The 14,927-nt window shown below is 47.0% G+C and overlaps 1 protein-coding gene across 5 annotated transcripts in view; it reads right to left on the reverse strand.

Moving 5' to 3' along the window:
• The window catches only part of ASH2L (ASH2 like, histone lysine methyltransferase complex subunit), a 39,208-nt gene extending 34,362 nt beyond the window's left edge, over positions 1-4,846 (reverse strand). For 3 of the 5 annotated variants that reach the window (XM_032288227.1, XM_032288228.1, XM_032288226.1), the window contains exons 1-3: positions 4,607-4,846; positions 3,956-4,022; positions 2,714-2,859 (exon numbers count right to left, since the gene is read on the reverse strand). In XM_032288227.1, coding sequence (XP_032144118.1) covers positions 2,714-2,859; positions 3,956-4,022; positions 4,607-4,794 — 401 coding nt within the window. In that variant the 5' untranslated portion in view covers positions 4,795-4,846. Of the gene's footprint in view, positions 1-2,713; positions 2,860-3,955; positions 4,023-4,223; positions 4,549-4,606 lie in introns of those variants that run through there. The other 2 variants (XM_032288229.1, XM_032288231.1) reach the window with 1 other exon arrangement.
• Between the last annotated feature and the right edge of the window lie 10,081 nt (positions 4,847-14,927).

Consider the following 14,927-nt stretch of genomic DNA (forward strand, 5'->3'; position numbering starts at 1 on the left):
CAACGCAATTGAGAAGAGAAACATGGTAGTGACTGCACAGGATGACAGGAAAAGGACGGGACAGCTTAGTCTTGCAAAAAGCAAAGTAATAGAAGAACAGAAGACCTTTAGTATAAATGGCTTCAGCTAAAAGAGAAAAATCAGAACAAATCTTATCTTGGACTCTGAAATAGCTTAGAGTCTCCTCAGAGAAGACTACCAGGCATTTTACCAACTATTGCTACACTAATGGAATTAAAAAGCATTCTTACAAATGTTAACGCTGAGTTTCCTTACCTTCACTTATCTGTAGAACCTCTTCTGTTAAACAGTATATTGTGATAGGCTCATTTACAGAAGGCAAAGCCTCATACTAAAGATAGGTAGGTAGGCTGGGTGCGGTGGCTCACGCCTGTAATCCCAGCACTTTGGGAGGCCAAGGCAGTGGATCACAAGGTCAGGAGATGGAGACCATCCTGGCCAGCATGGTGAAACCCCGTCTCTACTAAAAATACAAAAAATTAGTTGGACATGGTGGCACACACCTGTATTCTCAGCTACTTGGGAGGCTGAGGCAGGGGAATCGCTTGAACCCAGGAGGCAGAGGTTGCAGTGAGCCAAGATTGCGCCATTGCACTCCAGTCTGGCAACAGAGTAAGACTCTGTCTCAAAAAGGAAAAGGGAAAAAGAAAAAGGCTGCTCTTCACACCTGTTTGTATTTGAATTCAAATAACTATTATCTACTTTTTTTTTTTAAGACAGAGTCTCACTCTGTTGCCCAGGCTGGAGTGCAGTGATGAGATCTCCCCTCACTGCAGCCTCCACCTCCTGGGTTCAAGCGATTCCCCTGCCTCAGCCTCCCAAGTAGCTGGGACTACAAGCGTGTCCCACCACGCCTGGCTAAATTTTTATATTTTTTAGTAGAGACGGGGTTTCACCATGCTGGCCAAGATGGTCTCAATCTCCTGACCTCATGATCCGCCCACCTTGGCCTCCCAAAGTGTTGAGATTACAGGTGTGAGCCACCGCGCCTGGCCAAGAGCAGCCTTTCTCATACCCCGCCAGCTCACACGCTCTCAGTTGTAAAAGATAATCCATCCCACCTAACTGGGCTTTATTATTTTTCTTTTTTTTTTTTTTTGAGACAGAGTCTCACTCTGTCACCCAGGCTAGAGTGCAGCGGCACAATCATGGCTCACTGCAGCCTCAACCTCCAGGGCTTAAGCAATCCTCCTGCCTAAAGTTCTCTAGTAACTGGTACTTCAGGTGTGCACCACCAAGCCCAGCTCATTTTTTCTATTTTTCATAGAGACGAGGTCTCACTATGTTGCCTAGGCTGGTCTTGAACTCCTGGTTCAAGTGATCCTCGCCTCCTAAAGTGCTGGGATTACAGATGTGAGCCACCAGGCCTGGCCTTTTTTTTTTTTTTTTTTTTTTTAAACTTGATACCACAGATAGGACCTAACTGGGCTTTAGATACAACTTTTGAAATTCAGTTACAAACTGTTCTCTCCAAAGCTATCAAAGCTTTAACTGTGATTTGATTATTCCCTGAATTCCTCCCAGTTATCTCTCTAGTAAATTTCCTTTCCTAAATTCTGTCAATCCAAACAAACAATTCTGGCTGAAATAGCCCTATCTTAGGCCTCTCTTAAGTGACCAGTCTTGCTTAGCTAGTGTTTTCTAAGCAGATCTTGCTACCAAGATCAATTATTTCTTCCTGATCCTTCAGTATTTTTCTTTCTTTTTAAAACACTCTTTCCTAAATCACAAGTCACATGTTAATTGAGACATCAGCATTTCTAAAACTCACTTTAACTTTTTAACTAGAAAGCATACAACAGATTATAAAAGAAAACAGGGTATGATGGCTCAAGCCAGTAATCCCAACACTTTGGAAGGGTGAGGCAGGAGGATCCCTTGAGCCCAGAAATTTGAGGCTGCAGCAAGCTGTGATCCAGCCATTGCACTCCAGCGTGGGTGACAGAGCAAACCCTGTCTCAAGAAAACAACAAGCAAACATATATACATATACATATATATGTCTTTCCAATCTTACCTAAGGTGGATTAATTTCACTATAACGCAGCCTTATTTTTAGATAGTCTTATATAAATACATTAGTATAATATAGACCACAAAGAACATGACAGAGAGTGAGCAATCCAATAGACAGTAAGTCAGTATAAAGTAAAAATTTCTTTCTCAATCACAGTATGATTTTAATACACTAAAAGAGGTACACGATTGGAAATAGGTTTGCTGAGGAGAGCTGACAAGATACTTCAAGGAACGAGTCAGCAGCAATGAAAAAGAAAAAAAAGGATGGTTAAGGCATAAAGAGCATGGGTTGTCTCAAATTTTGGACAACACGTTTTGTCCACATATACACTAATCCTTTCTGAAAAATCCAAGACCCCCCCACACAAAGTTTATATTGTACTAAATTTGCTTATATAACACTTTGTAATTGCATTTTTTTGGTCTCCAAACCAGGTTGTAAACTCAAAAGGAGAGACAATACCCACCATTGTATCTATCAGGGCTGTGCCCTCAGTAAGCAAATAACAAACTAAGGGAATTAAACTATTCCTGATTCAACATCCTAGTTGCTGAAAAGGGGTTAGAAGACATAGGAAATACTTTGCATTTATTTTGCCCACAAACTAACTGTTGAGCATGCTGATATTTATTTTACCGAGCAATTCTTACAAAAACTATGAAAAGTACTCACGACGTATCTATGCCAAATGTGTCAGCCGTGAACCATTTTGTACAAATCCCACACTGCAGCTCTACCTCTCCCAACTGTCGGCCATTCTCTTCATCCACGGAGCCCGCCTGAGTATCCATCACCTCTGATGTATCCCCAGCACCTTCCTGTGTTCACAGAGCAATTCAAGAATCAAATCAGTTGAGGTGAATGTATTTTACTTTTATTTTTTTAAGTGACGAGAGTCTATGTTGCCAAGGCTGGCTTCAAGAGATCCTCAGGCCTCAGCCTTCCAAAGTGTTGGGATTACAGGCATGAGCCACCGTGCCTGACCTGAATGCATTTTTTTTTTTTTTTTGAGATAGTGTCTCGCTTTGTCACCCAGGCTGGAGTGCAATGGTGCGGTCTCGGCTCACTGCAACCTCCGCCTCCTGGGTTCAAGTGATTCTCCTGCCTCAGCCTCCAAAGTAGCTGCGATTACAGGCGCCCACCACCACCCTCGGCTAATTTTTGCATTTTTCAGTAGAGATGGGGTTTCACCATGTTGGCCTGGCTGGTCTTGAACTCCTGACCTCATGATCCACCCGCCTTGGCCTCCCAAAGTTCTGGGACTACAGGCTTCAGCCACAGCGCTCTGCCGAATTTTTCTTTTCTTTTTTTTTTTTTTTTTTTTTGAGACGTTGTTTTGCTCTTGTTGCCCAGGCTGGAGTGCAATGGCGTGCTCTCGGCTCGCCGAAACCTCCGCCTTCCAGGTTCAAGCGATTCAGGCATGCGCCACCACGCCCAGCTAATTTTGTATTTTTAGTAGAGACGGGTTTCGCCATGTTGGTCAGGGCTGGTCTCCAACTCCTAACCTCAGGTGATCCGCCTGCCTCGACCTCCCAAAGTGCTGGGATTACAGGCATGAGCCACTGTGCCTGGCCTGAATGTATTTTTTTTTTTTTTTAAGACAGTTTCGCTTTTGTTGCGCAGGCTGGAGTGCAATGGCGCGCTCTCGGCTCACTGCAACCTCTGCCTTCCGGGTTCAAGCGATTCAAACACCCGCCACCAGGCCCAACTAATTTTTTTTTTAGTTGAGAGGGTTTTCTCCATGTTGGTCAGGCTGGTCTCCAATTCCTGACCTCAGGTGATCGGCCTGCCTCGGCCTCCCAAAATGTTGGGATTACAGGCCTGAGCCACCACGCCCGGCCCTATGTTTTTGATTAGCTCAAAAATTTAAAAGCGATGGTTTTGCCTTGCAAACAACTAAAAAGAAATACTTACTATTGTATCTTTTCCATTAGATGATTCTGTCTCCAAGCCACCACTTACATCGACCAAGTTTGCATCCCTATAAGACAATGAAAGCGCTCAAGTAAGAATTTTCAAGAGAAACAAACCTCAAAAAGCCCATTCCCAAAGATGATGATCAAATTACAACCGAACTTCACACTCCTGCAGCTTTTTCAGCTAAGCCTGTTCTCAGACTGGATGCCCAAGGTACTGTTAGGGAGCAGAGGGACGCCTAATCGACCTTTACAGACAAATCTACCTGGGTTAGAGTTGATCCTGGGAGAGGTTCAAAGAGAGGCAGCTCTCCCACCCTGTTTTCAGAGTGACTGTTACTTCTTCCAGTCTGGCACTGCAAAGTGGTTTCTTTTCTGGGATATGTGAAGGGCTCCCGTTAGAAGAGTGGGAATGCAAGACTCAGAGATAACGACAGGATCCTCGGCCCCCACCGCCCGAGAAAGGTGCGGACGGGGCGTTATCCGAGATATATGAGAGAGGGGACGGGCCAAGCAGCGCAGGGGCAGGGCGAGCCGTTGGCGGCGGGGCCTAGGCTAGCAGGGGGCGGGCGGCGGGGCTCCAGGAGCCGCAGGATTCGCGAGGGGCGGGCCTCCTTCCCGCGTCCTCCTCGGCCCCAGGACCTCTTACCCGCTTTCGGCCTCCCCTGAACTGGGCTCAGCTGTCGGAGCAGCAGAGGTCCCCTCTCCTCCAGCAGCGGCTGCTCCCGCTGCCATCGGCTTCGTCTCCCCCTCTTCTGAGGCTGCTGCATTTGCGGCCGCTCCAGGACCAGGCCCGGCACCCGCTTCCGGGCCGGGTCCTGCTCCCGCCGCCGCCATCACGGCCACCCCTGGACTTATCGCGAGAAGTCCCTTCGTCTGGCGCGAGTTGCTGTGTGATGCTGTAATTTTCAAACAGGAAAGGCCCGCGGTGGGTCCACCGTCTGCCTGAGAAAGCCCAACTCCACGCCCGCCTTAAGGTCAGGCGCGCAGGCAGAGGTGGGCGGGGCCTCCACGCCTGCCCTGGCTGCGGGCCTGGATGGGGAAAGGCGGAGGAAGCTGGATGGTTAGTGGGTTTTCCTCGAGGACCACCCTTCGAGTCAGGGACTGACGCGACGTATCAGGCTATCCCTGATAGCTACGACAGGCTATCCCCGCGCAGAGTATCCTCGAGAGCGCTGGCTGTGCCGCAGACGCTCCTCACTACCAAACGGGGGAAACGTCTTCCTTCGAGACTAGCACTCCCTGTCCGCCCCGGATGGAATTTGGTTTTCTACGCAGTGTCGCCCCTTCGAGCCCGTTTCCAAATGACCTTCAGAGGGAAGGGAATTAGGGAGGCCGATTCCAGGGGCGAGGATGGAGGACCCAGGCGGGGCAGCCGAGGAGCAGCGTGGGCACCAGAAGCGGCTCGTGGCTTCCAAGTGTAAAGGGCGGAAAGCGAAGCCCGGGGCAGGGGGGACGGGGGGGGGGCGGGGGGTGCCGGGGCACTCCGAGTGTAGGCAAGTGTGGTGCCCAACGAATGGAAGAAGTGTGGACTGAAAGTACGAACTTTCGAAGTCACCGACAGTAGCTGGTTGCTGGCATCACTGCAGTGAGTGGAGTCTTTAAAAGCCGTGGTCTCCAAACTCGAGAATGCAAATTTCTCAAAATGTTGCAGCCAGAAACGTTTTCAGGACACCAGTGTTTATTCTATATCCTAAAAAGTTGCCCTAACGGGCAGGGCGCCGTGACTCACGCCTGTAATCCTAGAACTTTGGGAGGCCGAGGTGGGCGTATCACCTGAGGTTAGGACTTCTAAACCAACCTGACCAACTTGGAGAAACCCCGTCTCTACTAAAAATACAAAAATAGCCGGGAGTGGTGGTTCATGTCTGTAATCCCAGCTACTTGGGAGGCTGAGGCAGGAGAATCGCTTGAACCCGGGAGACGGAGGTTTCGGTGAGCCGAGATTGCGCCATTTCACTCCAGCCTGGGCAAGTAGAGCGCAACTCCGCCTCAAAAAAAAAAATTCCCTAACGATACACTCTTCTTCCGCTTTGTACAAGATCAGCGCATCCCTCGCCAATCCTGTCTAATCTTACTTGATGTATCCACGGATAGTGTAGGAACCTCTAGGCCACTGGACGCCATGGAAAATATGTAGGTACTGATTTCTCAATTGGTTCTAATGACTTGTTTTCAACAAAATTAGAGAAGGACCTAACTGAGTTGTCAGAGAAATACATTTTACAATGACCCAGTATACATATGATTTCTAATTGAAGCAAAAGATTTGTGAAACATTCTGGACTTTGTATTATGTTTTTTTTTTTCATGCTATTGGTTTCATACTAAATGGATTTGATGACCCCAGCAATATGAAACACGTATGTCACATTGCTTTCAAATGCCAGTGGTCTGGGGATTGAACCCTGAGTGGCACCTACATTTTTTTTTTAAAGTCACCTGGTTTCACTCTGTTACCCAGGCTGGACTTGTACTCCTGGGCTCAAAGGATCCTCCAGCCTCAGCCTCCCAAGTAGCTGGTACTGCTAGTTCATGTCAGTGTGCTAGCTTGGCACTTAATTTTTTTCTTTCTTTTTTTTTTTTTTTTTTTAAGATGGAGCCTCACTCTTGTTCCCCAGGCTGGAGTGTAATGGCATGGTCTTGGCTCACTGCAACCTCCATCTCCTGGATTCAAGGGATTCTCCTGCCTCAACCTCCTGAGTAGCTGGAATTATAGGCACCTGCCACCATGCCCAGCTAGTTTTTTGTATTTTCAGTAGAGATGGGGTTTCACCATGTTGGCCAGGCCGGGCTCGAACTCCTGACCTCAGGTGATCTGCCAGCCTTGGCCTCCCAAAGTGTTGGGATTACAGCTGTGAGCCACTGTGCCCGGCCCTGACGTAGAATTTTGAAGGGGTTCAAAGAATTGAGTTCCATTGCTTCAGTAAATCATGGGTGGGGAAATGCTAATTTATGTAAACAAAAGTTGTCAGCTCTTACATCTGTAAAAATGAAATATGCTGGATGTGGTGATGTATGCCTGTCCCAGATATTTGGGACAGGTGAAGTGAGAGGATCTTGAGTCCCAAGAGTTAGAGGCAAGCCTGGGCAACGTTACTGCAAAGCAACGTGGTGAGAACAAGTCTCTTAAAGAAAATGAAAAATAGTAACAGTTGATGCTAAGTCTCTCATTCTAGCAATAACAACATTCATTAATGAACATATTAATTAATTGAACAAAATAAATGCTCAGTCCCATTAAAAATTATACCTTCAGCCGGGCACGGTGGTTCACACCTGTAATCCTAGCACTTTGGGAGGCTGAGGTGGGTGGATCACCTGAGGTCGGGAGTTCAAGACTGTCTTGACTAACATAGAGAAACCCTCTCTCTACTAAAAATACAAAATTAGCTGGGTGTGTGGCACATGCCTGTAATCTCAGCTTCTCGGGAGGCTGAGGCAGGAGAATTGCTTGAGCCCAGGAGGCAGAGGTTGTGGTGAGCTGAGATCATGCCATTGCACTCCAGACTGGGCAACAAGACCAAGACCCCGTCAAAAAAAAAAAAATTACACCTTCAATAAAATTTTGATTTTTATGTTTATCAATATATATACTACGTTTGATTAATTGTATACTAATAATTATATTGCCAGCCAGACATAGTGGCTCATGACTGTAATCCCGGCACTTTGGGAGGCCGAGGCAGGAAGGCTGCTTGAGCCCAGGAGTTAGAGACCAGCCTGGGAAATATAGCAAGACTCTCATCTCTACAAAAAACAAAATATTAGCTAGGTGTTGTGGCGCACACCTTTAGTCCCAGCTATTTGGGAGGATTACCTAAGCCCAAACGGGTCAAGCTATAATTGCACCACTGTCCTCTAGCCTGAGCAACAGAACAAGGCCCTATTTCAAAAAAGAAGAAAAGAAAAAAAAAAAATTTGTTCATATTTTTTTGCTTTTTTGAGACAAGGTTTGCTCTATTGCCCAGGCTGGAGTGCTGTGGCATAATCACAGCTCACTGCTGCCTCAACCTCCCCAAGGTCAGGTGCTCTGCACACCTCAGCCTCCCAAGTAGCTGGGACTGCAGATGTGCACTACCACACCTGGCTAATTTTTCCATTTTTTGAAGAGATGGGGTTTCCCCATGTTGCCCAGGCTAGTCTCAAACTCCTAGATGGGGAGATATGCCTACCTTAGCTCCCAAAGTGCTAGGATTACAGGCAAGAGCCACTGTGCCTGACTAATGTATTTTTTGAATGAATTATGACATAGAAATCACTACATAAAAATACTTTTAAAAGTTTTATTTAATATGCTAATGTTTACAATTCATATGAAATCCTTTGCAACTAAAAATGATAAACTCATGCAAACAAAATTTTGAAGACCATTAATTTAGAAAAATGTCTCTAAAATGTTTTAGCCACAACTCACATAAGAAATACATTTTGCAGGCCAGGCACAGTGGCTCATGCCTGTAATCCCAGCACTTTGGAAGGCCAGGCGGGCAGATGACCTGAGGTCAAGAGTGCGAGACGAGTCTGACCAATATGATGAAACCCTGTCTCTACTAAAAATACAAAAATTAGCCAGTGTGGTGGCATGCACCTGTACTCCCAGCTAGTCAGGAGGGTGAGACAGGAGAATCACTTGAACCTGGGAGGTGGAGGTTGCAGTGAACCAAGATCCTGCCATTGTACTCCAGCCTGGGTGACAAGAGTAAAACTCTGTCAAAAAAAAATTTAAAGAAAAAACCAGAAAAACACACAAAATTGCTGAGAATAAAATTCAAATATTCTTAACACAAAAACGGATACGTAAACCTGGGAAACATGGCAAGACCCTGTCTCTACAAAATAAAAAACTTAAGCGGGGGCAGTGGTACGTGCCTATATCCCACCTACGAGGGAGGCTGAGGCAAGAGGATTGTTTGACCCAATGAGGTGAGGCTACAAGGAACTCTGTTCACATCACTGCATTCCAGCCTGGGTGACAGAGTGAGACACCATCTCAAAAAAGAAAAAAAAAGCATTCGAGGTACTGGATAGGTTAAATAGCTTGATTTAATCAGTCCACACTGTATACACATAGCATAACATTACTTTGTATCTCATAAATGTATATAATTATAATTTGTCAATTTATAATTTAAAAAATTTAAAATTGGCCAGACACAGTGGCTCATGCCTGTAATCCCAGCACTTAGGGAGGCCAAGGTGGGTGGATCACAATGTCAAGAGCTCTAGACCATCCTGGCCAACATGGTGAAACCCTGTCTCTACTAAAAATACAAAAATTAGCTGAGTGTGGTGGCAGGCACCTGTAATCCCAGCTACTTGGGAGGCTGAGGCAGGAGAAGCACTTTAAGGGGAGGCAGAGGTTGCAGTGATTGTGCCATTGCACTTAATTTTTTGAGACGGGTGAAATTCTGTCTCAAAAATTAAGTAAATAAAACGAAATAGAAGCTGAAACTGTCCCAAGAGTTGGACGAGTTACCTGAGCGATGGCTATGTATATCCATGATCCTACACAAATCTGAAACATATCCTATAGAGGCTAGGGAAGAAGTTTTGAACAGCCCAGAGTCCTGACTTCTTTTGGAAGGTAGTGCAGTCCCTAGGAGAAGGTTCAAATGCAACCTCATAGTGAAACTTGCGTTGAGAAATGCCAGATGAGAGTAAACTGTGTTCCTGGCTGGAATTCCTTGGCAGATAGAGCCAGCTGGCTGCTGCCGGCCAGAGAGGTGGGTCGAGGATCAAAGGGCAGTATGGCCACATGCATGGCTGCTCTTGGTAGAAGGGAAGAAGCAGGGCCATAACTAGCTTTTCCCAAACAGGTCTGGGCAGTGCAGCACATTCTGTTCTACCTCTGGTTCTGCCCCACAGCACAATCCTGGCTGCTCTCTCTGGAAAACTTTTCCCTTAGTATTCCTTTCAGAGAATGAAGATCCAGTTGCATGATCTCGGTTGAAAAAATGTGGAGAAATGTGCTTAGGTCTGTTTTTGTTTGTTTGTTTGTTTTTTGAGATGGAGTCTCTCTCTATTGCCCAGTCTGGAGTGCAGCGGTGTGATCTTGGCTCACTGCTCCTAAGTAGCTGGGACTATAGGTGCGCACCACCACGCCTGGCTAATTTTTGTATTTTTAGTTGAGACGGTTTCACCATCTTGGCCAGGATGGTCTCGATCTCCTGACCTTGTGATCCACCTGCCTTGGCCTCCCAAAGTGTTGGGATTACAGGCATGAGCCACTGTGCCCAGCTTGGTCTTGAGTACATGTGGCATCCTCACTTTTCATCTGAGGGAGTGCCATAACCGTTTCCTAGACGTACCCTGCCTTCCTTGCTTTAATGAACTCTTCCAGCAGGCGGCAGCACAAAGGCGAGGATTGCAACATCGTTCCTCCTCAGAACCTAAGAGTAAGGAACAAACAAGGACGGCTCTAAGGCTCCGTCAGGATAAGGGCTTCCTATGTGGCTTTGCATAGGAAACCGCCTCTGATTTGCAGCTGGGGTTGGAAGGATTTACCTTCACTTTGCTGTGGCCCAAGAACCCTTCCCTACTCTCCCCGCCGCATAATCTTTGGAGTGTGTTAAGCTCAACAAAACCTAATCCTTAGAGGTTGCACTTTCCCCCATGGTTAACCTGCAGAAAGCGGGTTCCTTGCCTTTTCCTGCTGACGAGAAACAGGGTTTTGTTCAGTTATTTCTGTCTATGGTCTGTCACTGGGGTGCTGGCTCCTCCATACAGGACTAATTGTCTCACAGCAAGGCGCACATGTCCTCTGCTTGCAGGGAGGGAAGGTCGGACAGGCTCAGTTCTGCACCTTATTTCGAGGAGGCCAAGTTTGTGATGTCCGCAGTGAAAGCCGGGTGCACACATGGCTGTTGCATCATTGGAAGGTCTGCTCCTTGAAGGCAGGGCTTTGTGTTCTCCACTCTACCCCAGTGCTTAGAACAGTGCCTGGCACACAGTAGGCACTCAACAAATAGCCCTTGAGTAAATGAGAAAAGGCTGTCAATCTTACATTCTTTTTTTTTTCTTTTTGAGACAGAGTCTTGCTCCGTCACCAGGCTGGAGAGCAATAGTGCAATCTTGGCTCACTGCAGCCTCCACCTCCCAGGTTCAAGGGATTCTCCTGCCTCAGCCTCCTGAGTACCTAGGACTACAGGTGCACGCCACCACGCCTGGCTAATTTTTGTATTTTTAGTAGAATCAGGGTTTCACCATGTTAGCCAGGATGGTCTCGATCTCTTGACATCCTGATCTGCCCGCCTCAGCCTCCCAAGGGCTAGGATTACAGGCATGAGCCAGCCACCGTGTCTGGCCATACTCCTTAACACGACCTCGTTCCCCTAAACCCATGAATTCTAAGCAACCACCAAACACCTGAATGACTTCCAGGCTCCAGGTCTCGCCTCCGCCTGCTTTACCTTAACACCCACGTGTCACTGCCCCTTTTCTGACACCTCCAGTCAGTATCCCAGTTGCCTATAGCTCAGAGTCAGAACAGCCCAGACTTCGGTTCTATTCACAGTGTGGCATTAAGAGCATAGGTTTTGGAGGGCTGGGTGTGGTGGTTGGGCTAGGCACAGTGGCTCACGCCTGTAACCCCAGCACTTTGGGAGGCCGAGGTGGGCAGATCACCTGAAGTCAGGAGCTCAAGAGCAGCTTGGCCAACATGGTAAAATCCTGTCTCTACTAAAAATACACAAATTATATGTGTGTGGCGGCAGGCGCCTGTAATCCCAGCTACTTGGGAGGCTGAGGCAGGAGAACTGCTTGAACCCAGGAGGCGGAGGTTGCAGTGAGCTGAGATCTCGCCCTTGCACTCCAGCCTAGGCAACAGGAGTGAAACTCTTGTCTCAAAAAAAAAAAAATGGCGGGGCATAGTGGCTCATGCCTATAATCCCAGCACCTTGGGAGGCCGAGGCGGGAGGATTATGACATCAGGAGTTCAAGACCAGCCTGACCAACATGGTGAAACCCCGTCTCTACTAAAAAATACAAAAAATTAGCCAGGCATGGTGGCATGCGCTTGTAGTCCCAGCTACTCAGGAGGGTGCGGCAGGAGAATGGCTTGAACCTGGGAGGTGGAGGTTGCAGTGAGCCAGGATCGTGCCATTGCACTCCAGCCCGAGTGACAGAATGAGACTCCATCTCAAAAAAAAAAAAAAACAAAAAAAAAAAAACATAAGTTTTGGAGGCTGGGCACAGTGGCTTATGCCTGTAATCATAACACTTTGGGAGGCTGAGGCAGGACAATCACTTGAGGCCAGGAATCCAAGACCTCCCTGTCGCTAAAACAAGACAAAAACCCATAGGTTTTGGGGCTGAAAAGACAGGAGTTGGATTTCTAATTCTGGCCCTCACTAGCCATGGTCATGTGTAAAACAGGAATAAAAATACTAACCTCATAAATTATGAAGATCCTAAATAAGACAATAGTGAAGCTCCAGACAGCCAGAAGACATTCCATCCTTTTTTTTTTTTGACATTCCATTCATGCTTTTTTTTTTGGTTCCAACGATTAAATCCCATGCTATCTAAGCCTACCACGTGCCACTCAACACACCAGCACCCACCTGCCTAACAGTAGCCTAACATCTTACACATGCTGGATTCTTTCCAGACACACTTTTGCTAATGCCATTCTTCTTTTTTTTGAGACAGTCTCACTGTGTCGCCCAGGCTGGAGTGCAGTGGTGCGATCTTGGCTACTGCAACCTCTACCTCCTGGGTTCAGGTGATTCTTCTCTATCAGCTTCCTGAGTAGCTGGGACTATAGGCGCCCACCACCATGCTCGGCTAATTTTTGTATTTCTGTATTATTATTATTATTTTTTTTGAGACAAGAGTTTCGCTTTTGTTGCCTAGGCTGGAGTGCAATGGCGTGATCTACTGCAACATCCCCAAAGGTTCAAGTGATTCTCTTACCTCCTGAGTAGCTGGGATTACAGGCATGTGTCACCATACCTGGCTAATTTTTTGTATTTTTAGTAGAGACAGGTTTTCTCCATGTTGGTCAGGCTGGTCTCGAACTCGCTACCTCAGGTGATCCACCTGCCTTGGCCTCCCAAAGCAGTGGGATTACAGGCGTGAGCCACCGCGCCTGGCCTAAGTTTTGAATTTTTAGTAGAGACAGGGTTTCACCATTGGACAGGTTGATCTTGAACTCCTGGCCTCAAGTGATCGCCCCCACCTCAGCCTCCCAAAGTGCTGGGATTTCAGGCATGAACCACCATGTCCAGCTTCAATTTCTTCTATAGCCTACATATCCTTCTCACTGTCACCGATTATCCCTGTCTTGCTTGCCTGTCACATTTATCACTCCATTTATTTGTACTTAATCATGCCTCTTTGGATCATTTCATATTTTGTCAGGTGTTTGTTTTAAAATTCTCTTGTATTGCCTCAAGGTCTAGCATTTACTAGATACTTAGTAATGCTTATTAAATCAGAGTTCTCTTGGGGCCTGAGAAGGGCAGTGATCACTTGAGGCTGCGAGTTCAAGACCAGCCCGGCCAACATGGTGAAACCCTCTCTACTAAAAACACAAAAACTAGCTGGGTGTGGTAGCACACGCCTGTAGTCCCAGCTACTCAGGAGGCTGAGACAGGAAAATTGCTTGGAACTGGGATGCTGAGGTTGCAGAGAGCCAAGATCGCGCCTTTGCACTCCAGCCTGGGTGACAGAGCGAGATTCCGTCTCAAAAAAAAAAAAAAAAAAAAAAAAAAAAAAATCAGAGGTTGAATTTAGCTGGAAAAGACCACTTGGAGTCTTTTTCCCAGCCTCTGGAAGTGCTGGTTTTCAGGTGGCAAACTATAAGCCTTCTTTTTTTTTTAAGACAGAGTTTCGCTCTTGTTGCCCAGGCTGGAGTGCAATGGCACAATCTCAGCTCATCGCAACCTCCGCCTTCTGCGCTCAAGTGTTTCTCCTGCCTCAGTCTTCCGAGTAGCTGGGATTACAGGCATGAGCTACTATGCCTGGCTAATTTTGTATTTTTAGTAGAGATGGGGTTTCTCTCCATGTTGGCCAGACTGGTCTCGAACTCCCCATTTCAGGTGATCCACCTGCCTCGGCCTCCCAAAGTGCTGGGATTACAAGCATGAGCCACTGTGCCCAGCTGACAATGAGCCTTCTTGATTGGTCACATGTCCTTAGGCTTTTCCTTGAGTCATCTTGATGAATGTCGCACTGAAGGGTGCCAGGAGAAAGACAGCCTGGTGATACCTGTCTGGCTACCTGGGAGTTGGAGCGACGCCCACAGCTGTGTCAAACAGCAGTCCGGAGGTTGGAAAATCACCAGTTCAGCTCCCCACACTCCGCTCATGCTCACTGGGAACATTACCCACAGTTCCATCTTTGGCCTCCTTGCTGTTCACTCTGCCTAATTCCTAAACCAGCAATTCCTTTCTGACCTCTTGCCTGGGTTTCCTGGACCAGAAACCTTCAACACATCCCTCCTCCCTCTGCCACACCCAAGGGTGTCAAGCTTCCTTCCCAATACACCCCATTCCCATCTCCACTGCCGGGCCAGCCTCTTCTTTCATGCATAAAAAGCCTAACAGCGTCCACATTTCTCCAGTTGAACTGTTCTTAGGGGCTCCTATACCTTAGGCCATTCGTGATGCAGGAATCCTACCAGTCCTATCAAGCCACACCTCCTCTGTGAAGGCTTCTCAAACCTCAGATTCCTCCAACTTGGCGCATGCACAGCCTCCTCTCCATTCACTGGGCAAGCAACTAAGTATTGCTTTATATTTCCTTGTTTTCTCTCTCTCTCTCTTTTTTTTTTTTTTTAGTTTTTTTCTTACACCTTGCTACAAAGACGTATCCAAATTGCTTTGTATTTCCAATGACTATTTACTACTTAGAGGACTTCTCATCTCCTGATCAGGTTGGAAATGCTTTGAGAAAACACACACAGCGCTAAAAACACTCATTTCTCTCTCCTGGGTCATGATGGCATGTGGCGTCTGTCCAGCAGT

Source organism: Sapajus apella, unplaced genomic scaffold (genome assembly GCF_009761245.1).
Source record: "Sapajus apella isolate SASKATOON/1434 unplaced genomic scaffold, GSC_monkey_1.0 scaffold21, whole genome shotgun sequence".
In the NCBI taxonomy this organism is placed as follows: domain Eukaryota; kingdom Metazoa; phylum Chordata; class Mammalia; order Primates; family Cebidae; genus Sapajus; species Sapajus apella.